Genomic DNA, 26,441 nt, shown 5'->3' on the forward strand with positions numbered 1-26,441 from the left:
CTACATCGACTGCGATGGCTGAATATTAGCCGATCTACATTTTTTGCCGCATCTATCACATATATGTCTTGACTCTTGGGGTGATCCAGATATCCTAAGACTTACTACATAAATACATACCTTGAGCCGTAGTATGTACAGTATAGGCCAGCACGTCCGTAGGAACCGGGGCCCACCGCACGAGCACCTCCTGAGCTCCCAGCGGGGCGCAGGTGATGTCTTGAGGGGCGGCGATGGCCGGCGGCCCCGTGACCGTCAGCGTCGCCCACGCTGACGCCATTGACACGTTGTTACTTGCGAAACATTGGTATACACCTGCAAAGATGAAGTTTAGAGTCAATAATTTGCAGGTAAATATTCTTCATTTTAGATATTTTCGCTTGAGCAAAAACTACACGGACGGAGCGGAGCACACATGGTCGCGATCCTCAGCAATGAAGGACCGAGGAAGAAGAAGAAGAACTAGGTACCACTGGTTCGTACAGAAAATTCTCGAGAGAACAACCAAAACTCTGCGGGGTTTGTTAAACTTTAACTACATAGGAAGCAGAAGATGAGAAGGGGGGGGCTACCCGATACCGGAGATGTAGACAGGTGGGGTTTTAGAAAGTTAGCGGTAAACCGTCAGGTTTAGTATTGAATACTAGATACCTACCAGCGTCTTTAGACGTGATGCTGTTGATGACCAGCTCGATACGTTCCTCGTCGCCCGGATTCAGGAACGCAGCTTTCCACAACCCAATCTGAAATATCGATTACACAATTAGCATTTCCAATTCTCCTACGCCGACAGAACGTGGGTTTTATAGCTTTTTTACGTCTATTAAAAAGAACTGCATTAACAAAACAAGTCTCCATCAGCAGAGAAATGCTATAAATAAGGAACCCTAAAAAGACGTTTATAGTGTCACTCGCACACTTTGTTGCTGTCCATAGTACCTATGGAGTCCACTGATGGTCTCATCGAAAGCTCAGCGCTGAAAGTCGCCAGCGTCATGCTGAGATGAGACCATTTCATGCCACTATTTTCTGTTTTGTATAATTTTCTCTTCTGTATTTATGCTCAATGGCATAGCGTGAACTAATCTACCCGTGGGCGAAGTCGCATCTGTGAGGCCCTTTTCTTTCACTGTGCCCGTAGGCGCCTCGCACGAGGCCCCCCTTGGGGCGCGAGGCTGCACTTCGCCCACGCCTAGCACTGTTTATTCAAACGAATAAATGATTTCTATTTCTATACTCACCTTCTCAGTAAGAGCCAATGGTACTCCGTCCTTGTACCAAGTGATATTAGGCTCCGGTCGGCCTGTAGCGGTGCAGTTGAACCGGATGGTGCTGGCTCGAATAGCTTCTTTTGACACCGGCGGCAGAGTGATGTTGACAGGTTTGGTCACTGTCACGTTGTATGTCTGGGGACAAGGACATAGTTATGTAGAAATATATATCCCATCAAAAACATTACATGTGAAAAGGATGACGGTAGACCGGACCGGGACCGGGCCGGAGCTTCTGACGCTTCCTTTTCTATGGAGAGCACCACGTGATCACTGATCAACCCGTCATAGAAAATGTACATGTCGGACGCCTTGGCTCGGTCTAGAGTCGCACCAAAAAAAGTCTGCAGCGGATTTGTAGCCCACGCAGTGTAAAAGTTATTTATCAGTCATATTTCATATAAGTTTCTATAATCACTATATAATCACCGATAATCGAGATAATCACTAAGGTAATATAATCAATAATGTGTATACCAACAAGAGGAATAATTTTATATTGTATAGTTAAGGGTAGATATAAAATAAATTCAATCTAACGATTACCCAATATAAGTTATAAATGACATAATGTCTAACTGTATAATATATGATATTACATACATTAAATATTTCGTCTATAAAATTGAAATACCCAACTGTTGGGTGGAGAGGCGGATGAAAGAAATATATGTTTTAAGTAAACGTTTGTTTTATTTTACTAATATAGAATTCACATAAGATCATACATTTTTCAGTTATATATCAGAATTGACAGATAGCTAAGTGACACACTCTTTAACCTTTGTAGTGGTGATGTGCCAGTATCTTCATCGAACTCCAACACTCCTCCTCACGACGCCACTACTGCAGCACGCCCAGCTTGCCTCTAAGCATAGCGAGCCTGGGCCCTGGTAGTGCCTTTGTTAAAAGGTCAGCCTCCATCTCTTCCGTACACTTGTACGCGATCTTGAGTACACCTTGTTTTACACAATCTCTGATGTAGTGTACTTTCAGATCTATATGCTTCGATTTGGAGGATACTATTGGGTTGTGTCCCAATTTTATGGCGGCTTGATTGTCGCTCCAAATCGTTATCTGTCCAAAATCAATGCCCAAATCTCTAAACAGCGATCTTAGGTGAACTGCTTCCTTCGCAGCCTCTGTGAGAGCTGTGTACTCTGATTCTGCTGTCGAAAGGGCCACACTTCTTTGTTTCTTAGATGCCCAACTGATTGCTGCCCCGGCGTATTTGAAAGTATAACCAGAGCAGGACTTTCTGTCCAATTTGCAAGCGCCCCAGTCAGCATCTGCCATGCCATCTAATGGCTTTTGTGCCTTAGAGTAAGTTAGGCCGACGTCAGTCGTACCTTTTAAGTATCGTAGTACTCGCTTGGCTGATTTAAAGTGCTCCGGTCCAAAACAATCGTTGAATCTTGATAGGTAATTAACCGCATACGTTACGTCGGGTCGGGTAGCGACGGAGAGATACATTAATGTTCCTATTAGGTTTCTATACGGTATGTTATCCTCTCCTCCTTTCCTGTTAGGCTCCAGATTTAAGTTAATTTCCATCGGAGTAGTCGCGGTTTTGCAATCTTCCATCTTAAATTTCTTTAATGTTTCTTCAATAAATTTCTTTTGGGTTAATTTTATTTTATTTCCTTTGTATTCCATATCAATTCCGATTAGACGTTTTGGTTGTCCTAAATCTTTCATTTCGAATTGTTGGTTTAACTTTTTCTTAATTTCGGCCAGTATTTTAGGGCAAGAGTAAGCAATAAGAAGGTCGTCTACATATATGGCAATTACTGTCTTTTCTCCTCCTTTGACTAATATGTAGACACAAGGATCAGCTTTCGACGCTTGAAATCCTATTTTCTTTAGTTCGGTATCTAATCTTGTATACCATTGCCTTCCTGCTTGTTTTAGTCCATAGAGGGCCTTTTTGAGGTGACATACTTTTTCTTGTCCGATACTTTTGATATCTTCTAGCATGTTCTTTGCCTTGTCATACAAAGTAAAATCATCTTCGTCACATGCCTCTACCATAATTTCGGCTACGTATTGCTCGGTATACTCTGGAAACTTCATAAATATATTTTCTGCCAGGTCGCCATTCAGGTATGCCGTCGTGACATCCATTTGGTTAAGTTTTAAGTCCTCTTCGACTGCTAGTCCAATTACAGATCGAATGGTACTTAATTTGGCAACTGGTGCAAAAGTTTCATTGAAATCGATTCCAGGTCTTTGTCCAAATCCGCGCGCAACAAGTCTGGCCTTCTTTATCTCTCCTTTTTCGGGAGTCCATTTGTTTCTCAAAACCATTTTGTGGTCAATAATTTTCATGTCATTCTCTTTCTTGACAATTTTCCATGTTCCATTCTTTATATGAGCTTTTATTTCCGCTTTGATAGCGTCATGCCACTCTTCGTTTTTGAGATCTTTTTCGCATATAAATGAGAGTTCGTCCATGTCTTCATCCAATGACTCTTGACTTTCATCTGAATTTGATGATTGATCAATTAGTTCATAATCTTTGTGCCATATTGGAGTTTTACGCTCTCTACGAGGTCTTGGCTCCTCGTTTGTAGTACTGTTGATGTTTATTTCATCATTTTCAGGTTCTGCAAATTCATTATCTTCAGGTTCTGGAGGTTCTTCGTTGGCTTCAAAATCACCATCTTCAGGTTCTGGTTCAGGAGGTGCGACTACAGTTTCATGGATAGGGTTTGAAGAGAATTCAACTTCTACTACAGGTAAGTTTTTCTTCTTCTTTCTTTGTTTTTCCTTCCTCTTTCTTTCTGTATTTTTATTAACCTTGATTTCTGTTTCAGGTCTCACACGTTCCTGTTGTTCCTGTTTTTCAAAGAAATCATCGTAGTTTTCTTCGGTACGATCAACATCCTCTTTATAATACATTTTATCGATGAACTTCACGTCTCTGCTTATTACAATACCTTGTTTTTCAGGAATGTAAATGCGATAACCTTTTGCTAGCTGTGCATAGCCCATGAAGACTCCTTCTGTACATTTTGGTGTAAATTTTCCTTTTCTATGTTTGTTTAGGACAAAAGCTTTACATCCAAATATACGCAGGTGATTTCCAGATGGAGTACGGCCGGTCCACTTTTCATATGGTGTACAACCTTTTAGGGCTTTAGCTGGGCTTCGGTTGATGAGATAGTTCGCTGTGTATACTGCTTCGGCCCACAGTTTTTGAGGTATGTTTCCTTCGATCATCAAACACCGTGCTCTGTCAAGAAGAGATCTATTTTTGCGTTCGCTTTGGCCATTCTGTTGAGGCGTGTACGGTGCTGTGAGCCTTCTCTTGATTCCATGTTCTTTTAGAAAGTTATCGAATTGTCTATTGCAGTATTCTGTTCCATTGTCCGATTGTAGACTCTTTATCGGTCTGTTATGAAACTTTTCGACTTTGCTTTTGTATTCCTTAAACTTCTCGAATACTTCGCTTTTGTTCGATATGAAGTAGATGCAACAATATTTAGTGTAGTCGTCCAGGAATGTTAGGAAATATTTAGATCCGGCTAGTGTTTCAGTGTTGACGGGCCCACAGACGTCACTATGCACAATTTCCAGCGCTTGTGTAGATTGTGGTCCGTCTAAGGATGAAAATGGCAGTCTGGCCATTTTCCCTTTGATGCATACTTCGCAGTCCGGTAAATTTCCTCCTCCTAGTTCGAGTCCTCTAATCAATTTCTTGTTTGCAGCTAACTTCAAGTCATTTTCATTAAGATGTCCAAGTTTTCGATGCCAAATTTCAATGTTGCTGACTGTCTTTGCTATATTTGCTTTTTCTCCCTTTGTGTAGTACAGGCCGTTTTCTTTCGTGGCAGTTAGAGTTACTTTACCTTTTTGGTCTTTAACATATGCCTTATCTTTTGTGAACAGTACTGTGTTTCCTTTATCAGTAATCTTTGCGACTGACATTAAGTTTGATGCCAAGGTAGGTACGTACAATGCATCATGGAGGTTAATTGTTTCGTTTTGGACGTTTATACGTACTTTTCCTTTTCCTTCAACTTTAGCGATGTGATTTTCAGACGCTAGCCGCAAAGTTCCAGTTTCGGAGTTCATGTTCTCAAAATTATCTTCCTGTGCACACATATGGGACGTGCAGCCGCTGTCCAGACACCAGGTATCAGCAGAGGTGATGGACAGGCAAGTAGGAGTTATGCTGAAGTTTTTCTCATCCTTTTTGTGGAATGGTTGATTTGGCTGATGTTTATTCTTCTTACTCCAGCATTCTTCGGTATTATGCCCCTTTTTCTTGCACTTCTGACAGTATTTAGGCTTTTTCTTGGAATAGAACGCACCTTCTCTTCTCTCTTTTTGCGCATCTTGGTTTTGTCTAGCTTCGCTTTCTTCTATAATTTTAATTTTCAGTTCTTCAGGCTTTGGTAGAGTATCCCTTGATTCTACCGCTATTCTGAAGTTTTCGAATGAAGCGGGTAAGCTGTATAGCATCATTATACTTAGTAGATCAGTATTTAAAGTTATACCCATGTCTGCTAATTTATCGACGGTGTCCATGAAGTCGTTAAGGTGTTCGCGGACGTCACCGTTGTCATGTTTTTTCAGTATGAGATGCTTCAGCAATGTTGCTTTTCTTGCGGGACCAGTACTTTGGTAAATGCTTTTTAGTTTTTTCCAAAGCTCGGACGAAGTTTTGCAACCTTTTATTTGCTTCAACTCTGAAGGCGAGATGAGAAGTAATAATTCTGACCTTGCTAGTAGATCTTTGTGTAGAAATTCTTTCTTTTCCGTCTCGTTGCTAGTTGCATCCGGCTCTGGTATATCTCCGCTTGCGTATCCCCACAGGCCATTTTTGATTAGCACTGCTTGCGCTTGGAGACACCACGTATCGTAATTTTCTTTCGTTAGGGCTTCGATCCGATGGTACGACGACGAAGCGGTTGCTGCCGACGTGCTCATTTTGGACGAAGTTTTATTTTCACCGACTACATTTAACTTGCAAACCACGCTCTGCTACCACTTGTTGGGTGGAGAGGCGGATGAAAGAAATATATGTTTTAAGTAAACGTTTGTTTTATTTTACTAATATAGAATTCACATAAGATCATACATTTTTCAGTTATATATCAGAATTGACAGATAGCTAAGTGACACACTCTTTAACCTTTGTAGTGGTGATGTGCCAGTATCTTCATCGAACTCCAACACCAACATTTAAAATTACTGAAAAAAAAAACTTCATTATTTTATCGTGTGTGAAATTATTTTAGGTTCGATCCATAAAATAAAATTTATGCGGAGAGCTTACATTTAGACATCATACTAATATAGGTTTTAACATAGCAAATATGACTTGGAGATAAATCGACGAAGCCCCGCTTCTATTTTCTGCTCTGAGGGACAAAAGATAACTAACGAACCTAACCTAACCCAACCTAAAACAGCGGTTGTACATGCTCTTCTTTGTTATGCGAGCCCCCCGAGCCGCCTTCCTCTTTAGATATGGGGATTACTGTATCGATTTTTTTTTAACCTATACCATACTTAATTCGACTCTCCAATATCAAATAATAATATGTCTATAATACATAATAGCTAATTAATGCTATACCGAACCTTATTGGAATTATGTGCGTTATACTACCTTAGCATTAGATTGAAAGATATTATTGCAAATAGCTTTTATACTGTATGAGCGATATATCTGATAAAAATATGTCATTCGTATGTATATATCTAATAAATTATATCCGTTGATCGTTATATCGACCAATAATATATCCATAGTTGTTATATACAGTGAACCGCACCCTCCTAAACGGTGCAAGTAAGCTTCAAAACAGCAAATACCGTAGGCTTTCCACCGTAATAACAATGACATAAAAAGTGATCATTACCGTAACAATACATCTTCGGTTATAAAAGACCACCAAGTGCGTACTTACGTTTTATTTTTGTCAATTTACTTACATATGTCAGTTTTATCATCATTTATACAGCCATATCATTTATCCAGTCGACCATCATAGCCTTACGGAGTATAAACGTTTAATAGAGTCTGGCTAGCCAAAAATTGTTGACGGATATTTCGTTGTTGCATCACCAATTGTCTATGATTTAAAAAAAATCTAAAAGTCAGTTGTCAGTTTATGTCATTCATTCAAATTGTTTGCGGTTTATAAGGGGTTTATTTTAAATAATATGAATAATGTCTATACTGAGTGAGGTTCGCAAACTATTCTTTAAGCTCGTAAATAATTACGACAATGTGCGAAGGCGACGTGTACCGTTGTATTACGAAAAATTGCAATGTTTACAACTCCTAAACAAATGTAAACAAATTAGGAGGTTGGTGCTCTATAAATATTTTGATACTTAGCATTTAACATATTTGGCATAGTACTTATGTATTTTTTTAGTGATGGATTAATATTACGGTATTATCAAACTAGGTCTTATTTACACTACATTTCATTTTTCGCCTTGTTAAAATGGTATATGGTGAGAAAGTGTTAACATATTTGTTTATCGTAGACTGTACTTTACATAGTGGTAGAAATTATGTGAGCTGACTTTGAGTGCACGTCAACGTATATCTAACTTATATCCTAGGTACCTTACGTGTGCACAGAAAATCAAAAATATTTTCTAGTATCAAAACTATAATTCCTATTACACAAAGTGTGACCAGCCCAAGATTTTTTTAATTTCCCGCCAAACATTTGGGTAATATTTCAGTAGCCAGACTCTATCCACAGGATCGTAATTTTTTAACGGCGCGGTTATATTAATTTTACTAAAATATTATAAAGTAAATTAAAATTGTTGTAGACTCCTTTTGATGCTGAGGTAATTATGCACAAATTTTCTATTAAAAACGGTTGGTAAAAAATGGATTAGATTAAGCTGCGTTGCTTCTTGCTTTAATTGTTGTGTAATATACCTGCGTATATAAGAAGATTAGTGAAGAAAACACAATTTGTTAACAGCATTATTTTAATAATAAAAACTAAATTTTATTACGGGACATTCACCGTTTGTTATTAAGAATATTTGGAAAAAATTGCAAGAGCCATGAAATAGTGCGTTATCTTCAATGTAAATAACTCATAACTACACATCGGTAACTCGTGGCATTTAGGTAGGTAGCAATTAAAAGATTAGTTTAATTAATTCCTTTTTTTAGTTGTTTCTTTTTCTCGACTCGTATAGGAATTAGTGTTGTTTATTAATTTTTAACTTTGTTTAATATTATTAACTAATTAACCCAAATAATAATTAGGAATAAATCTTTTAAGTGCTACCTAAATGCCACGAGTTACCGATGTGTACTCATAACCGTCAGTTTTTAACACCGCGGGATTAAAAGTGACTGAACACCATTTTATCACGCTGTGGCGTAGGCAAGAACGGGCATCACATTTAATTGGGTTAAGCCATTCATAATTAGCTTGAAATCGTATAATCCCATAATCAAGGACTGCATCATATCATAATTATCATAAACGGAAAATAAAGCTTAATGTACAATACATAGCGGGAGCGGGCGTGAGCGCGTGAGTGTGACCAAGCGAGCCCGCGACAACGACTACGGGTCCGCGGCGCAGTGTGTATGCTCGACGGCGGATCCTACGTAGTCTGTATTAAGGTCCTTAAAGGGTATGAATCTTTACCGGTATTACGTCATACCGTTACATTTCGGTTGGATTCCGATAGCGAGAAATATTTTTTTCTAAGATAGTAGCGGAATATATTGGTACCTACCGTTAGTTTTTCGATACCTTAATCTTAATCCTAATGGTATCGTTTTAGCTTTAGGCCAGTATATGTATTGATAAACAATAGCGGTACCGTACTATTTATACCTACCGTAACGAAATCAGTCCCTGCCCATAATTAGCAAAACATTGTCTGCAACTTATAAATAAAATCTGGTTAAACGAGATATCTCGGTCTTTACAACTCGCATAACAATTAAGTGTATCCGTCTGCACGTGTAACATTATTTTGCATCATCCGAGTGATCCGAGTATCGCGAGGCCGGTTTTTTGATATGTTTTTATTTAACTTGGCATGTTAGTATGTAATTATGTTAGTTATTGTGGGTAAAATCTTGGATGTTAAATTTGACTATTTGACCCACTTCCCGATTTACAATTGAGCTGAAAATTTGCATACGTATAGTTCGTTTTTTTAGCATTAGAAAGAACTTGCAAGAAGGTAAGCGATCTTGACATGTCTTTTAATTGAAAAACGCTTTTTAAATTCAAAAACTATTACTTATGAAAGCAGAAGAATATAAATGATCGTATTAGATTCATAATTGTTACATATTTGCCGCAACTTATTTTTAAAATGTGTTTTTCAATTAAAAGACACTTCAAGATTGTTTACCTAATTTCTAATGCTAAAAAAAACGAACTATAGAGGAGAGGATAATTTGTAGAAACTAACTTATTTACGATTTACGATTTACGACGGACTGAAATGGTTTATACCGACAAATGGTATTGTTGTTATCACTATTTCCAATTGTAAGATTCCTCTTCGGTTTACCTTGTGTCATGTCGTCAGTACCTAAGTAACGGAACTGTCAATTATAGTTGTACCTACTAATACCACAGAATAAATAATAGTACTATAAGTACAGAAGACTCACTCTCTAACAAAACGCGTCTGTTACGATCAGCACAGTTATGGCCGCTAGGTGGCGACAGCGTGCAGCGCCACGCGCGGCTTATAACTCCAAAATTGGGGCCGAACGGATGCACTTTTAGCTACCTGTAGCAAAGCGACGAAATTACGGAGTGAGACACGCCTGCTAATATGTACATATTATAAAAATTATAAATGTGAAAGTGCATACTTAAAGGATGACTCACGCTAGACCGCGCCGGGGCCGGGCCGGAGCTTCCGGCGCTTCGTTTTGTATGGAAAGCACCACGTAATCACCGATCAGCCGTCATAGAAAATGACATTTCGGACGTCTCGGCCCAGGCACGGCCCGGTCTAGCGTGAGTCATCCTACTGACTACGGGCCCGATTCGGATTTTGAAATAGACATCTATTAGATATCTTTTAGACATCACCAAGATACGATAACGATATGTTTAAGATCTAACCTGTCAAATATGACATTTGCGCGATTCTGGAGATACTCATGAACGATTTCCACAGGATATGACTTAGAGATCCAATTCACACCTAATAGATATCTCACTCTATCTAACGTAAAAGTGACATTGGTTGCCCGAATTGCGCTGCAAAAGAGAACTATTTGATATCTAAACTATAACGTATCTAGAATGGATTTAGTACGTGTCGTCTCTTGTGAATATCTTGAAGTTCGAATACGGCAGTATGTGTCTGTTATCATCAAATTAAATCAATATACAAAGTCGAGTGCAGACGCTAGTAATATATAAATAATGATGTTGATACTTCACAGTTATATTAAATATCAATATATACGAACCACGTGGAAAAAATATAAATCGTACGATTATTTATCCAAACCACTTCCTATAATTTAGTGAGGTTACTCGTGCGAAATAATTTATGTTAACAGGACCACCTCAAGGAACAAAATATACACAGAGTCACAGACTCAACGACTAGACAACGCGAGTGACCGTACATTTTGGACATTTCTGTATGTCCCCCTGATATTTAACATCAACATTGAATTGATATATATAATATAGGTACCTAAAAAGAAATTAGAGCAGAAGTATAACATACCTACTTCTAATTCTCTTTTCTTTGTATAACAATTTTAGCAATGAAATATATTTAAACATATATAAGTAAAATATATAAGAGTAGTAGTTGACATATCTTTTCTAGGGGGTTATTGCACAAAAGATCCCTATGGGTGGAAGTGTATCCGCAAGGGCCCCCGAAAACAATAAGATAAGATAAGTATATAATACATGTAGCTAAATTCCATCAGAGTATGTTCCATATACAAGAAAAGAAGAAAGATATATTTAAATTGGTTGTTTTTCACCTGTAGATAGATATTTTTATTACACTTAGGTAGTTTTACATATTTAGCAGTAATCGTATCTTGAGTACTTAAGTACGGTAAGACTTATGAATGCTGAATGAGTACTTAAGAATGGTATTTGTCGTAGGTAAATGTCGTAAACGCATAGATTAGTGCCGACTTAACTATTTAAGTTATTAATTTTTATGACTTCTTTATGGTTATTGTATAGTTATTAATTAAATGTACCTACTCATTAAATTAATAACTATACAATTATATTAATTACGGCAGCTGCTGCTTATTCTACGTTAATATAGTGACAAATAACAAATGTTAGGACAGGTGCCAAGAAGTCGAAGGGAAATCATGCAGCTATCATAACAACCATAACATGAAAACTTTTACAATTGTTTACAATATTCTGGACAAAAATGACAAATCAAAATTGATTCAACCGTAACGTTTTCTGTAAACATTCGGACAATGTTGTCAGAAAACGCCAATCCAAAGTGTAATAAAATGTATGGAAATGATTATAGTAACAGCACCAGTCATGGGACATTTAAGAGGAAATTTGGAGTATTTATGATATTTCCCGTATACATGTAAATGGTCTACCGCTTAGCGTGTTAAAAGATGAAAGTCCTATCCATCTTTCATGTTTTAGGCGTGTTGTATCAAAGATACAGCAATTAGTTTCCACATATTTAACAAATTAAAACTATGTCTTTTTTCTCCAGTCATGGACACCAAAGCTCCAGTAATGGGCCCCCGGTAATGGACATTGCTCTATCAGTATAAAATATTGAAATGGGGAGTAAGTTACGGCAAAAAAATAAATTTTTGGTATAAGCTTTTATCGCTGAATGTATTTTTCTTTCCACAGCCAATTATTATTGTATTAGATCCATCGAGACAATTCTAATATACCCAAACACAATTAGTTAGGGTTCATTGCGATAAAGTTCCCATGGCCACCTCGTGTCTCCATCATCAGATTTAGGTCCATGTTATCATAATATTGCATTATCATCCGATTTTACGTACTTACACAAAATTTCAACTGAATCGGAAATCGAAAAGTGGCTCAAATTCAGCTACCAAGATTGGACCCACACTAACTAACAGGGCAAGTTAAATAAAAGTTTGGAGAGTTTGGAGTCCGAGAATACCTCCTGATTGACACATTTCGTAACTACATTTTACTTCTGTATTGTTTAACATGAAATTATGGCATGGCAAGCATCATTCTTTCAATTACAGCTCCTATAATGGGATTGGGCCAAATACCACTATTTTTTTACTCTGTGGAGTCACAACATAGTGTGTTGTATACCTTATCTCATGGTAAATGCAATTAACAAAACACATTCTAGTTTTCATCAAGTATTAATAATTAATTGAACTTTAATAAATTAACTCACCTCTCTTAGCGAAGTTGTTAAGAATTCGTAGTGGTATTTTTTTTCAGTGACACGACAACTTTTGGGTTGACGCCAATTTCTTAAACAGCAACCAAATTTAATGAAACTTCAAACTGAAACAGCTCTAGGGCTCTTATTTATGATAATATACAGCCAGTGTTTATAAACTACTTTTAGATACTTATTTTAGAGGAATTATGTTTTTTTGTCCCATTACTGGTTCCACGTCCATTTTAGGGTATACTACTATACGTGATTTTTTGCTGCATCTGTCAACCCGATATATGTTTTTCATTTCGATCAGCATATTTGTCAATGTACGATTTGATTTGTTTGATTTGCCAAGTGTCAAGATTTAGTAGAGTCAGACCAAGAAGTCTGCTGCGGATTTGATAGCCCACGCAGTGCATGTGCTATTTTAAACGTCAAACTTCTATGAAATTATGACGTATAAATAACACATACACTGCGTGGGCTATCAAATCCGCTGCAGACTTTTTTTGGTCCGACTTTAGCTATACTCCCCTACTGCCGAGTCACGCGCATCTCATGTAACTTTAAAAGTTGAGTTTCGAGATAATTACGTTTAAAGTTTTAAAGATTCAAATGCTGTTATCGTTGACGGTTCGTCGTAGTTTTTTTTATGTTTTCTAATATACATGTTGGAAATATGGTCACAGATTGGGCCCTTTAATTTTGCTTTTCGCATAATTGAATAGTCTTTATTTTATTCGAATTAAATGATTTTGCATGATCAACTCTTCCATACCTACTATAGTGGTCACACGAAGTCAAGTTACATGACATACGCGTGATCAAACGTGACACGTATTACTATACCAAATTTATTGTTTTCGTATAAATCAAGCGCTCGGCCAGTCATGCCTAACTCCGGTAACTTAAGAAACGATGTTGATATTTTGGTTGTGTCAGTCATACAACTCAAGTTAACTGAGTTGTGCCTGACGCCATCGGCAAAAAAATGAAGTTACATGAGTTAGTCATATGCTTTTCTTTTAGAAGATATATATTTAATGGTTTTTAAGACGATTTAGACTGGTTATCCGTAACTCATGTAACTCGAGTTAACGGAGTTTGACGTGATACGGCAGCCTAGGTCACTAAGAGAAGCGTCACCTAAAAGTCCTAAAACTGTTTAAGCATTAATAATGCGTTGTCTATTCACGTCAAGTCTTTGATTATTTTCAAGATAAGTATTTATCAACCATGTTTATCGAGCACCCTTATAGAATATTTGAAGGAAATTACACCTTCAAGTAAAATGTCGGGTCCTTGCTAAAATACCAAATAAAAAGGAGAAAAACAAATAAAATATTTAATTCTAAAAAGTAATAAATCGACTACAACATACACTTTTTAGAATTTCTTAAATAGTCCGTTGAAATGTTTCGATTCTTTTGACACCTTATTCACATATATCGGCTGAATAGTTTTGACGCTATTTAACCCTATAAACCATAGACCTAGGATTCGCTCACGCTTGACAGACAGCTTAAGTGTGCGAAAAGGAAGCCATCACGTATATGAACATCCCATGAGTGCGAAAGAGTCAGACTACCAATGAGAAAACGTAACCACTTTTGAGTTTGACGACGGTCGCGGACGGCCAAGAGCGTATCACGGTAATTTTCAAATTGAAAAATATACATGGATTAGGACGAAAAGTATTAAATGAAGTAATTCAGTGAAGATGGTGTCTTGTAGTGTGCCGGATTGCAGTGTCACAGGTTCAAATAGTTAATCCAAGCAAATACTCATTTCAGAGGATTTATGATATTCCGAGCGAAATTTTCATAGCGATATTTTGTCAAATTAACAGCGTAAAAAGTGTAAGAAGCCGGTTTATACAGTTCATTATAAGTTTTTCTTCCGTTCCGTGCTAATATTTTATCATATTAGTCAATAATTTAGAATATTTTGTGTAAAAACATAAACTGTTAGTTTACGCTAGGGCTTGACAAAATGTTCATATGACAGTATCGATAACTTGTCGGTATATTAATAGCTATGTAATTATTTCTTCACAAGACATCATTAGGATATTATCTTTTATAACCGACTTCAAATAATAACGATTGTTATACTTTTTTGAAGGTGTTCATGTTTAGCGTGTCATGATAACTTCACTTTCTAACACAGTAAGAGTTACATTAAGATAAGTCTGCAACGATTTTTATGGCAAACGCAGTGCAAGTGTTATTTATACATCATAATGTCATAGAATGTTAGTGTTTAAAATAACACATTTGAAAAAGTAGTCGATAAAGCAATCAAACATCGACAGATTATTAATATGTTGTAACATGACATCACTATTCTTGATCTCACATAGACAATTTACGCACACACTTGCATTTCATTTTTGGTCACACTTTTGAAGATTGACAGTTGTTCTTTGTCATCTAAATTCTATGCTATAAACTTGGCAGTGAGCATTCTTATGCACGTTAGTTACTTACTTCTACGCATCGTGAGGGAATTGGTACTTTTAGTGTTTTCCTTTTGAGATTTAGGTATTTTTATGATTGTTACTTACATGACTATTTTCATACGCACAAAACTAAAATCACGCGGCGTTATATGGATGTACGGGATGATCAAGTCGACCGATTTGATACGAAATGAAATTGGCGTCAATCTCAAATTTAATCACCAATTTTAGATTTATGGTGATATTAGAGCCCTCTAAATTGAAAGAATGCCCCAGTCATTATCAGCGGTTGAATTCAGCGAGTCAAATTGGCTTTTGCGTGCGCACGTCCTGATTCCATCGGCCAATTTAATCAGATTGGCGAAAAATTGACTAGTCTGGATACGCCTTTAGTCTTCTCTATTAACCAGCCCATATTTACGAATCAATCAATACCTATTTATATAAATAATTTCCAACCCACGCAAGATCTATTTACGGAATTAATAACCGAAATTTGACGACCGGTCTGGCCTAGTGGGTAGTGACCCTGCCTGCGAAGCCGATGGTCCTGGGTTCGAATCCCAGTAAGGGCATTCATTTGTATGAAGATACAGATATTTGTTCCTGAGTCATGGGTGTTTTCAATGTATTTAAGTATTTGTATATTATATATATCGTTTTGTCACTGCAAGGAAGGTAGTAGGATCCTCCATCCGCATACTCTCCGACAGCAGAGCAGTCTTAATGGCCCTAAAAAGCCATATAGTCACATCCAAACTTATACACGAATGCCACGAACGACTAATGGAGGTATGTCAGAACAATAAGATCACCTTACAATGGATCAAAGGACACAGTGGATCCCGAGGTAACGACGCCGCGGACGAGCTCGCCAGACAAGGATCGGGTGCGGGGGCGATAGGCCCGGAACCGATCCTCCCGATACCGTTTAGTAAGGTACGCTCAATGCTGCTGGCACGTACAGGGAAACTACACACAGAACACTGGCTAAACCAAACTGGATGCAGACAGGCCAAGCAGGCCATGCCTAGCATGAACGGTAAGCTCACAAGGGCGCTCCTTCAACTAGGAAAGGTTCGACTGAGTATGGTAACCAGTGTCATAACAGGTCATGGACTTTTTAACAAACATCTTTTTATAACAGGTGTCACAGACAGTCCCCTATGCCGTGGATGCATGGAGGAAGAAGAAACAGCCTCTCACGTGGTGTTGGAATGCAGCGGATTGGCCCCATACAGGGCAAAACATCTCGGATCCCCGAGTGACCTCCCCGAGGTCCTACTCAACATCAAAGGTTTGATAGGATTCCTCGAGGAGCTGGGCTGGCAAGACTAGCCCACCCCCTATCACGCAAAATAGGCGCAAGACGTCGAGTTGCGGAAAATCGCCCGAGCTACAATATACAATATATGTATATCGTTGTCTGAGTACCCACAACACAAGCCTTCTTGAGCTTACTGTGGGACTTAGTCAATCTGTGTAAGAATGTCCTATAATATTTATTTATTTATAAAATAAAAGAAAAAAAAAGAAATTATTAGCCATTAAGTGGAAATCCATCTCACAGGTTTCACTGAGAATTATTGCAAAAATTCAAAAGTGAATTAAATAATAAAATGTTTTGAGACCATAAACAAAAATATTTTTACATGACCTCGCCCTTAAACGTGTCCAAATAATCGGTATAAGAGATAGAAAAGAAATAAAAACAAGGTACTTATGATTTATGATTTATCAATTCGAGTGTTGTTTATGATTCACCGCACGCCCGGGGCTGATTTCATCGGTATTGCTATTAAATACGATTTTTCCTTATATTCATTAAATAAAAAATACTCTGATATAATTTCAACAAGTATCCTGGTGAGATAAAACCAAGAAACTATCGCTGATATCAAAACATCTTTACAGAAAATTGGAAGTAAAAAACTAAGACATAAACATGTTACTTTGTGTGTTAATGTGTTAATTTTGTAAATTTCAATGATACCTTTCAAATATCAATTAGGTATCTGATCAAATTAGGAATACAAAAAACACGGAAGGGCGTTCACCTGAGCTCATTATTCGTAATATATAATTTAATACAAATCAGCAAAATGGGAACAGGGAAGTCTTTGATCATTTACAAGTCGCGCTCAAAGGGGAGCGGGGATGACGGCTGTTCAACTTCACAAACGGTTCTTTGGTAACAGTTTTGAATGATTCACGGTTAGTTTCACTAGAGTTACATCGACTGGGATATGGAGTGATTATCTTTTGTATTGTTTTGTTTTGACCGAGCGCGGTCTACACAACTTTGATACCCACCCGCTATCATCCGTAACCCGTGAAGATGAAGATATCGGGAGCTCGAAAACAATACAAAAGGTAATCACGGTTCAGATCCCGGTCGATATAAGTCTGTTCTTTGGTACTTTAGGCAGTAGCCTTTGCCACGTAAAGTCATGGAATGATGAAACAGGTACCGTACCTATGTTTATTCTTAATGTCCCTAAGGCCTGTCCAATTGTCCATAGATATACACGGTGTAACATGAGTAAACCGAATAATTTTAACAGCGTATTCCTGATCATATTTAGAGACAAAAATGTCGTATAAACTTTTTTGAAATTCGCCTACTTTCAGAGATATTATTAATTAAAAAAAAACAAGTTTTTATTGTTACATAGTGTAAAAGGCCTTTTTGATGGTGATGTTGCTGCTATGGGACGTAGTCTAAATATCCTTATAGATAGATGTCAAAAAGTGACAAGTAACACTGCAAAAAGTGGGTTTTACGAAAAAAAAATGTAAAAATCAATTTTAAGTGACAAGTTTACCAATAACATTTATTTATTAAGTACAAATACATTCAAAAACGTGAAAAAAAAAACAAAACAAAAAAAAAATTTTGGCGGAATTGACCTTAACTCATATTACATTTTTTACTTCTTTTGACCTCAGAAATGCGTGGTTAAAATTATTCGGTTTCCTCATGTTACACCGTGTATGTCAAACCAAGCAAACCAAGCAACCAAGGAAGCAACAAGGGTCTTGTGTGCAAACCAAGTGAACGCTCGAGCGGAGCGTGCGGGACTCCTGCAACACCAGAGGTTGATTGATAATGCGTTGCCGGCATTAAAGATGGGAGCACACTCTTTTCTGAAAGTTTTGAAGGTCGTCCCGGAAATACCGTGGGCTATCGTTATCGCTACACACATTACACAGTTTGGCTGAGCTCCCTTCGAAGCATGACGGCTCAGTCAGGACATTGCGTGACTAGCGACGGCGGCGGCCGCAAGTCGGGCAATATCGTGGCCGAGCTTGGACGCTGCATGCCCCACTAAGCGCGCCGCTTGACGCTCGCTATTGAGGTTGTAGCTATACTATTAAGCCTACAAAGGCCCACTTGCACCATTCCACTAATCCGGGGTTAACCGGTTAAACCGGTGCAAGGTGCGGATGGTGCAAGTGAGCCTAAGAGTGTCATGTTTCATCATCGTCATCATTTCAGCCCTAGCACGCCCACTGGCATGTCTACGTGATAGTCTAGAACTATGACCTTACCTTCTTTAAATCCTGATGCCCTGGTACATGGCAGGTATAAACGCCGTCTTGTGACACGTCTACATTAGTCAAGACGAGCACAGGGCCGCTGTACACCCGTTTTCCCGCCAGGTCCCAGATTACCTGTATCACAATAAGTCCTATTATTAAGTAAATAATTAATTTTGTTATTAAAAAACTCAAGTAACGAAATGTGTAATCTAGATAGCTATTTTTGTTTCAAAGTTCACCCGAATCTTTCTAACGGTTGTTGCGAAATAGAGTAACAAACAACACAGACTTTGACGGTCCCTATTATGCGTTTTTACCTCCAGTCCGCTTTGGGGCTACTTGACCATCAAGATCTGCAGGGACTCTCAACAACCTACTGAAGTGCTCCTAGCATTCTGACCTGACGGAGCTTGCTCTACTGCCTTTGGGGACCTCAAGATCGGCGAGGCGTGGAGAAGCTTTGTTGAGGTAGGTACTGTCACCAGGTAACCCGGGATTGTTATGCCATTTAGGGTTCTTGCTAAATTGGAAATTCTATAGCGGAAGTATTGAACAACCAATTTAGCTAGGACCCTAAGTGGCGCAATAGTTAATCTTTCTGCTTACTTCAGATGGCCTTGGCCATCCAGAGACAGGACACGGTAGGACCGCATCCCCTCCTTCTGGAACCAGTAGCTGGTGGTCTTCGAAGGTGGGCATGAACTCCAGGGCTTGAGGTTCTGATGGTGCCACGTGCAGCCGTCCACCGTGGCTGGTCCGAGTTTTGTTCACGTATGAGTTTGTTGCTATACATCTGGAAGTAAATGAGTATAGTGAATAGAATTGGCGTTACTTTGCGGAAATCCATATTAATTAAAACCAAAAATATTACTTTGCTAATCCACGAAAAGATAACGTGTTAGTCAATCAGTGCTAACCCGTTATACTTACTTGTGTATTTAATACATGCAATTAATGTTTCCACCCTCCCACCGCAAGAATAAATACACAAATAAATATAACAAACCACCACCAAAAGAACAATACTCGACACGTGTTTCGCCTCTCTACGAGGCATCCTCAGGAGATGTTGACGGTCTGACGCCCGGCAACGGAAACCCGGGCCCCGCTCCGTTAATTTTATTAAGTAAATGAGTATGTCCCGTAATTGTATGCAGAAGTACCTAGCTAATAGAGGGAGTTGTTTAAAATCAACACACCCATTTAATGAGTAATAAGATATAGGACAAAAATAATGAGCGGTCCAAGGGCAAAACAAAGCGACGAAATGATGAGAAGCCATGATATCAAAAGAGCTGGTTGGCTGTCATTACGCTCGCAAATTTAAGAACAAAGAAAATCAAAAGATAGGTTCATCGCTCATCATCCTCCTAGCGTTTGTCCCGTATCCCGTCCTGTACCTTCCATTTTACCAAAATTACAAAAATTAAAAGACCAAATATGAAAGATATAAAAGTAAAAAAAAAAAAACTTCTCTTTTTTACTCTGTCAAAATCAAGTCAAAAAGGACAAAATACGAGTAGGTAATAGGTACTATACTATATATAAGGAGTGGTTTTATTCTCTTAATAATACTTTATTATTAAGAGAATAAAAGCATGCGAGCAAGGCTGTCTTAAACTATATATGCTGCGGCCCTTGGGTGTATAAGAAATGGGGCCCTTATGGAAAGTAAAGAAAGCGAATTAAACTTTTTCTACTATGATCTTCTATTTTTTATGGGTAATCAAATATGCTGTTACTGTTCTGTCCTTCAAGGCCCCCTGAGGTTGTGGGCCCTGGGCACGGGCCCCGTGTGCCCTTATGGCAAAGACGGTACTGCATGTGAGTGGGAAGAAATGATTACCTGTATAGACCAGCATCACTGTCTCGCACTTCAGTAATAAGCAGCTGATCTTTCAGCATATAGTATCTGAAACAAATATAATTACTTTATTAAATCACACCTGTTGCTGCGAGTATAAGTTAATACTTATACTATACTGAATACTTCATTAATACTTAGACTATGATGAATACCAACTTATAAAACTATTCATAGACTGGTTAAATCTAGCCGACTTACAAATCATGTACAATGGCATACATGCCGGCTAACTGCGGAAATCGGTGCCAATAACAGTAACATACCTGTCGTCAGCAGGAAGGTCCTGGTCATCCTTCAGCCAGGAGATGGTGGCGGGCGGCGCTGAGCTGACGACGCAGGGCAGGGCCACCGGCTGTCCGCGCCGGGCCGTCGTGTTTTCAGGGTATTTGGAGAACTTGGTTCTGGTGGTAGTTACCTGTCGTCAGCAGGAAGGTCCTGGTCATCCTTCAACCAGGAGATGGTGGCGGGCGGCGCTGAGCTGACGACGCAGGGCAGGGCCACCGGCTGTCCGCGCCGGGCCGTCGTGTTTTCAGGGTATTTGGAGAACGTGGTTCTGGTGGTAGTTACCTGTCGTCAGCAGGAAGGTCCTGGTCATCCTTCAGCCAGGAGATGGTGGCGGGCGGCGCTGAGCTGACAACGCAGGGTATGGCGACCGGCTGTCCGCGCCGGGCCGTCGTGTTTTCAGGGTATTTGGAGAACTTGTCCAGGTCTGTGGAAAGAAGATTATGTTAAATTGTAGGTATTTCAAATATTTCGCATAGCAGCACGGGATCATGAATCGGCCCTCAGAGTGGGTTTAAAAATCCACCTTGTCTGCCAGTGTATAGGTAAGTAGGTACTTATCTAGGACGTAGATATTGATGTTAATATACCTGCAGCAATGCAATTGACAGCAATGCTGACGCAATTAGAATGTAACCTTTAATTAAGTAAGTATACCTACGTAATTTTCCCCATGATCCTGTCCTTAATGTCCTCTTAGGTAATCTAAACATACTGTTACTCACAAAGAGAAAATTGCCCACATATTTCACCAGCACAATACAAAGGCGGTTTCGTGTGGGTATTGTTTTTTGCTACGTTTTCAGTTTTGGTAAATTATGCGTTGTTTAATTAAGTACAGGCGTGAGACGAGGAGGCTAGGTAAATAATGGACATATATAACACTCGACACAGAGATTAGGATATAATATAGACTCACTTTTTAGGGTTCCGTACCCGAAGGGTAAAAATGGGACCCTATTACTAAGAATTCGCTGTCCATCTGTCTGTCTGTCACCAGGCAGTATCTCATGAACCGTCATAGCTAGGCAGTTGAAATTTTCACAGATGTTGTATTTCTGTTGCCGCTATAACAACGAATACTAAAAACAGAATACAATAAATACGTGGGACGTGAGTTTTTTACTGTTTAGAACGCCTATAATATATTATCTTGAGTTATCTTTGTATTAAGGGCATATACCTATTATGTGAATATAAGAAAAGTAATTTCAGCAACCAACATCAAAATCCACTTGACTTAAAACTTCATACAACTTGCTAAAAAAGAAAAGTACTTAATTTCAACATTGCTTGGATATGAAAATTATAAGTACTAAAGATGTAAAATGTTGAAGATAAGATTCCACGCGGACGAAGTCGCGGGCAACAGCTAGTAATAAATAATCAACAAAAATTTATTACATTAAAACAATCATAAGTACATAGGCAAAGGGTTAGGTAATACATATGTGGGTAGGGTAGAAAAGTGGTTTCAATCGATGTGTGGAAGGGCAGCACCGTCGTCGAACCCAAGCCACCTGGCGGTCGACTTAAAACGGTGGCGTGTGCCTCGGATACACATGCTGGTGGCGCGTATAACGGCGATACTGATCCTACATCTCAGCCAGCCCAGTATGGTGCTTAGAGAACGGTTCCACCGTTGAGATATGGTTTCTGCCATATGTTTTATAAAGGAGGACATTTGGGGTGCATAGACGCTGTCAACAGATGTTACAAGTGGGGTGAACGTTGCATGTCGCATTTCACAGGCCGTGGAATATTTTCTCTGCTTTTCGTCTTCAGCTGATTTTAGTACAGATGTGACGGGTCGTGAGAGGTAAGAAGGAGCGTCAGTGTCGACGACACGGATATCAAACAACGCCTCCCTCTGCGCATCCCAAACGCCACGACAAGATAGATCTGCACGTAGGCCGCAGTCATTTTCCGAGATTATTGGTTCTTTTGTTACGTTGCCCCACGCGTGTTGACAAAGTTCACAGAATAAATAATTGCTTTATTACCGTTAACGTGTCTCTGGTTAAACAAAGTACCTACTCGTATACAACACCTAAAGAATCGCAGGTTCTTTATAAGGCTTCTAAGACTTCTAAGAGATACCAAATATGTAGGTATTAATTTGGGCTCGCCGCGTCCCTTAGAGGAAATTAATTAACATAAATTATAATATAGGTTGGTATTATAATATTCTAGAAATCTAGACAGTAGTGTTAATTCGGTATAGTTCTAGACTTTTGACATGATTTTACTTAGATTTTGCTTTTATGTTGACTTTCCTTGTGAATATGATTAAGTACATATATACATATATACAGGGTGTGTCTGACCATGGGGCTTTAAATCCAGGGCCCGATTCTACTCGCTAAACTGAACTACTTTTATTATGGCACCAACCCCGAAATCCCGAAAAAAATCACTTTTTCATACATTTTGGCTGATCAGATGTCGACGTTTTCTATGGAAAAGCCAAAAATTTTTCCCCAATTTTAGGGTTGGTCCCATAGTAAAAGTAGCTCAGTTTAGCGAGTAAAATCAAGCCCTGGATTTAAAGCCCCATGGTCGGACATAGACTGTATTAGGCCCACTTGCACCATTCCACCAACCCGGGGTTAACCGGTTAAACCTGGAGTTACCATGGTTACCAGTACAGTTTGACACTAGATTTATGGTTTAACCGCTTAACCGCGGGTTAGTGGGATGGTGCAAGTGGCCCTTATATGTATAATTTATTTCTACGGAATACCTGTACCCCTTGTGTAAATTTCATTCGTAAGCGACGTGACGTATGCGTTTGCGAGTGTCATTTGAGTCATTTCATATGGGAGTTTAAGTTTCTAAAACGTCCCGCTTGGCGCGCTGTTCAAAATCCCATATAAAAATAGACATAACGCAAACGCGAACGCTAGTCACGCTATCGAATGAAATTTACACAGGGGTTCGGATTAAAATTAAGTAAATTTAATTACAGACGAATGAACGAACCAATAATCTAAAGTAATAAATTACCTTAAATATCATTAAATAAAGTTAAAGTTGAAATACCGACGCCGTTATGTGAATTAAGAGGAATGGGGACGACCGCGACCGCTTCTTTATACAAACGTAGTTCCCATTTTCCTCCCTGGATAAGGTAAACGTACTAGCGCTCGACATGCTAATGCCCAATAGATGACACCTTGCTGTCACCGTCGAGCACCAGTACGTATACCATAATGTAAAATATTTCTACTCATTGAATGTATACCATAGTTATGCCCCGCCGTTTGATTTTTTTAGATTTTTACAGAGTGAGGATCTTTTTTCTCGTGATTCTAAGTAGAAATAACCAAAAAGTTGATGTTTTCTACCCGACTACGGCAACGTAAAAGGAGGATGAAGATTTTACCAGTATGTATGTGGGTATGTATGTTCATTTGTTCTCTCATAACTTCTAAAGTACTCATTAAAATTTGACAAACGATGAGTCGTTCTAATCGCCTTAATCGTCCGCTGGTTATAGCCTATATGACGTCACAAACAAATGAACTGGGCGCCCTCTAGAGGTCATAATGTCAACAAATGTCACGAAGCAAAAAAATATAAATAAGTAATGATGGCGTGTCCTGCCTATATCATTTGTAAGGGCTTAATTAGCACATGTCAAATATATATGTCGGAGAACGGCTGAAATGTGCCATCTATCGCCTTCAAGAGGCGTTTTATCATGCAAACCTTGACAAATAGAGCAAACTAGGGTGTTACGCGAACACCTGAGTGGCGTTCGACGCAGTTCCGCTAAGACGTCATAGAGTGCGCTGTTAAAAACAATTGAAGTCCAGAACAATTGAAGTTATGCTGTCAATGAATCTTCAGATGAAGCACGATGAGAACGAACGGGAGAAGATGACGTCTGTGGCGGCTCCTGGGTCAAATCCACTGGTTTGCTTAAGATAAGAAACGTATCGCGTGCTGTGATTTGTAATGAGTCTTGTGCAGTAAAGATTGTGAGTTGAACAACGTATTTCATTGAAGGCCCTCGTCATCCACGATTGAAGGTTCTGATGTGCTGCAGATAGTATGATACGCCCACAATTCCCGACATCAGAAGTGCGGCCGAACACACGGAATTCGCTACGGAATTCCTCTTGAAAGCTCAAATTTGCCAAATGAAGGTGGACTGAAGGTCCCGAAAATCTGCCCTGAATTTGAAAATCCCTGGCATTCCTTAATTCAAGACTTATAAAGGCCTTAGAAAATGAAGAAATCTCATGCTGGCGCTGGTGGAAAATAAAGAAGTATCGTGATGGAAAATATTTGAAGTGAAATGACAGTTGACATATTTCATGTTTTGTAAATTGTGATCAAGTTTTTTCATAATTACGTTTTATGTTATGTTGTGTGAAATATTCGTGGAAATGTTGTTGTGATTGTTGTAAATATTGTAGGTAAATCTAAGTAAACACGTTTACAGCCCTCTGCTGTTCACCATGAAGAACGAAGATAGTTGCTGCGAGATCTCCCGTCTCGCACGGGTTGCAGCTGCGGTTGCATAAACATGGGTGCCTTAGTTTGTTTACAGAAACCGAGATGAGCTGCATATTTACTGGTTTCTAGACTGTCACTGGAGGTTGGAAATCATGTGAGTTGGTACCATTATTTTATGAATTGTAACTGTATTCGTTGAAAAGTGTTAAAATTGCGTAATTCTATTTGAAGAACCTAAAAGGTGACTTTAACCCCATAAAAGCTGAAGAAATCTTAACTAGTCATTTTTGCTGTCAGTTTAGCATTTTGCATGAATAATAATAGCTAAGTAACCATTTGGTTTTATGATATTGACATGAAAGACAAAACGTGGTTCACACCCCTTTCAAATTAACAGTAATGATACCATTCAGAATAGTTTATTTGAGAAGTTCATCACATGAGTTGGCGATCGCAACCGGATCCTGAGTTGTTCAGAGGGCGTTTGAGGGCTGGGTGCTGGAGGGCACAGTCCTATTCGTAACTGCAACTGCGGGGTTTCGGCCAGGCGATGAGGCTAGCTGTGTGTTGGAACCAAGATGTTGTAAAGTCAAGTTGTTGGTACTGTTATTGAGAAGGTGGCGCTGAACTTGTTCATTCACGACAATGATCTATGTGCGTGTTATTGAAAGAGTTGCCTGTCAGTATTCAAAAGTTATGGAAGAACTTACTTTGGTCAGGTAGGCCGAGCAATTGAGCTTAGATACCTCAGATTGTTGTATTCTGTCCACAGATGTATGCAGTGATGCATACAATGTCAGGACGCCGTGGTGGTGCAGATGAACTGCGCTCTACAGTCTCTTTTGGAAGAAGAAGAAATCTGATCTTCGCTCTAGTCTACCAGTGAGAGTCACAAAGGAGGATAATGTACGGAGGGACCCGTACAATGTCAGGTGGGCCGTGTCGGAGAACGGCTGAAATGTGCCATCTATCGCCTTCAAGAGGCGTTTTATCATGCAAACCTTGACAAATAGAGCAAACTAGGGTGTTACGCGAACACCTGAGTGGCGTTCGACGCAGTTCCGCTAAGACGTCATAGAGTGCGCTGTTAAAAACAATTGAAGTCCAGAATAATTGAAGTTATGCTGTCAATGAATCTTCAGATGAAGCACGATGAGAACGAACGGGAGAA

At 39.0% G+C, this 26,441-nt stretch overlaps 2 protein-coding genes across 2 annotated transcripts in view; both read right to left on the reverse strand.

Moving 5' to 3' along the window:
- Window positions 1–26,441, reverse strand: part of LOC134673879 (scavenger receptor class B member 1-like) — a 353,882-nt gene that overhangs the window by 179,557 nt on the left and 147,884 nt on the right. The window lies entirely within an intron of this gene.
- The window catches only part of LOC134672207 (protogenin-like), a 169,756-nt gene that overhangs the window by 19,303 nt on the left and 124,012 nt on the right, over window positions 1–26,441 (reverse strand). Inside the window, exons 4-11 of the mRNA XM_063530111.1 lie at window positions 21,092–21,233; window positions 20,788–20,925; window positions 20,504–20,569; window positions 19,264–19,450; window positions 18,667–18,789; window positions 1,242–1,406; window positions 656–743; window positions 121–315 (exon numbers count right to left, since the gene is read on the reverse strand). Coding sequence (XP_063386181.1) covers window positions 121–315; window positions 656–743; window positions 1,242–1,406; window positions 18,667–18,789; window positions 19,264–19,450; window positions 20,504–20,569; window positions 20,788–20,925; window positions 21,092–21,233 — 1,104 coding nt within the window. The remainder of the gene's footprint in view (window positions 1–120; window positions 316–655; window positions 744–1,241; window positions 1,407–18,666; window positions 18,790–19,263; window positions 19,451–20,503; window positions 20,570–20,787; window positions 20,926–21,091; window positions 21,234–26,441) is intronic.

Source organism: Cydia fagiglandana, chromosome 2 (genome assembly GCF_963556715.1).
Source record: "Cydia fagiglandana chromosome 2, ilCydFagi1.1, whole genome shotgun sequence".
NCBI lineage: Eukaryota > Metazoa > Arthropoda > Insecta > Lepidoptera > Tortricidae > Cydia > Cydia fagiglandana.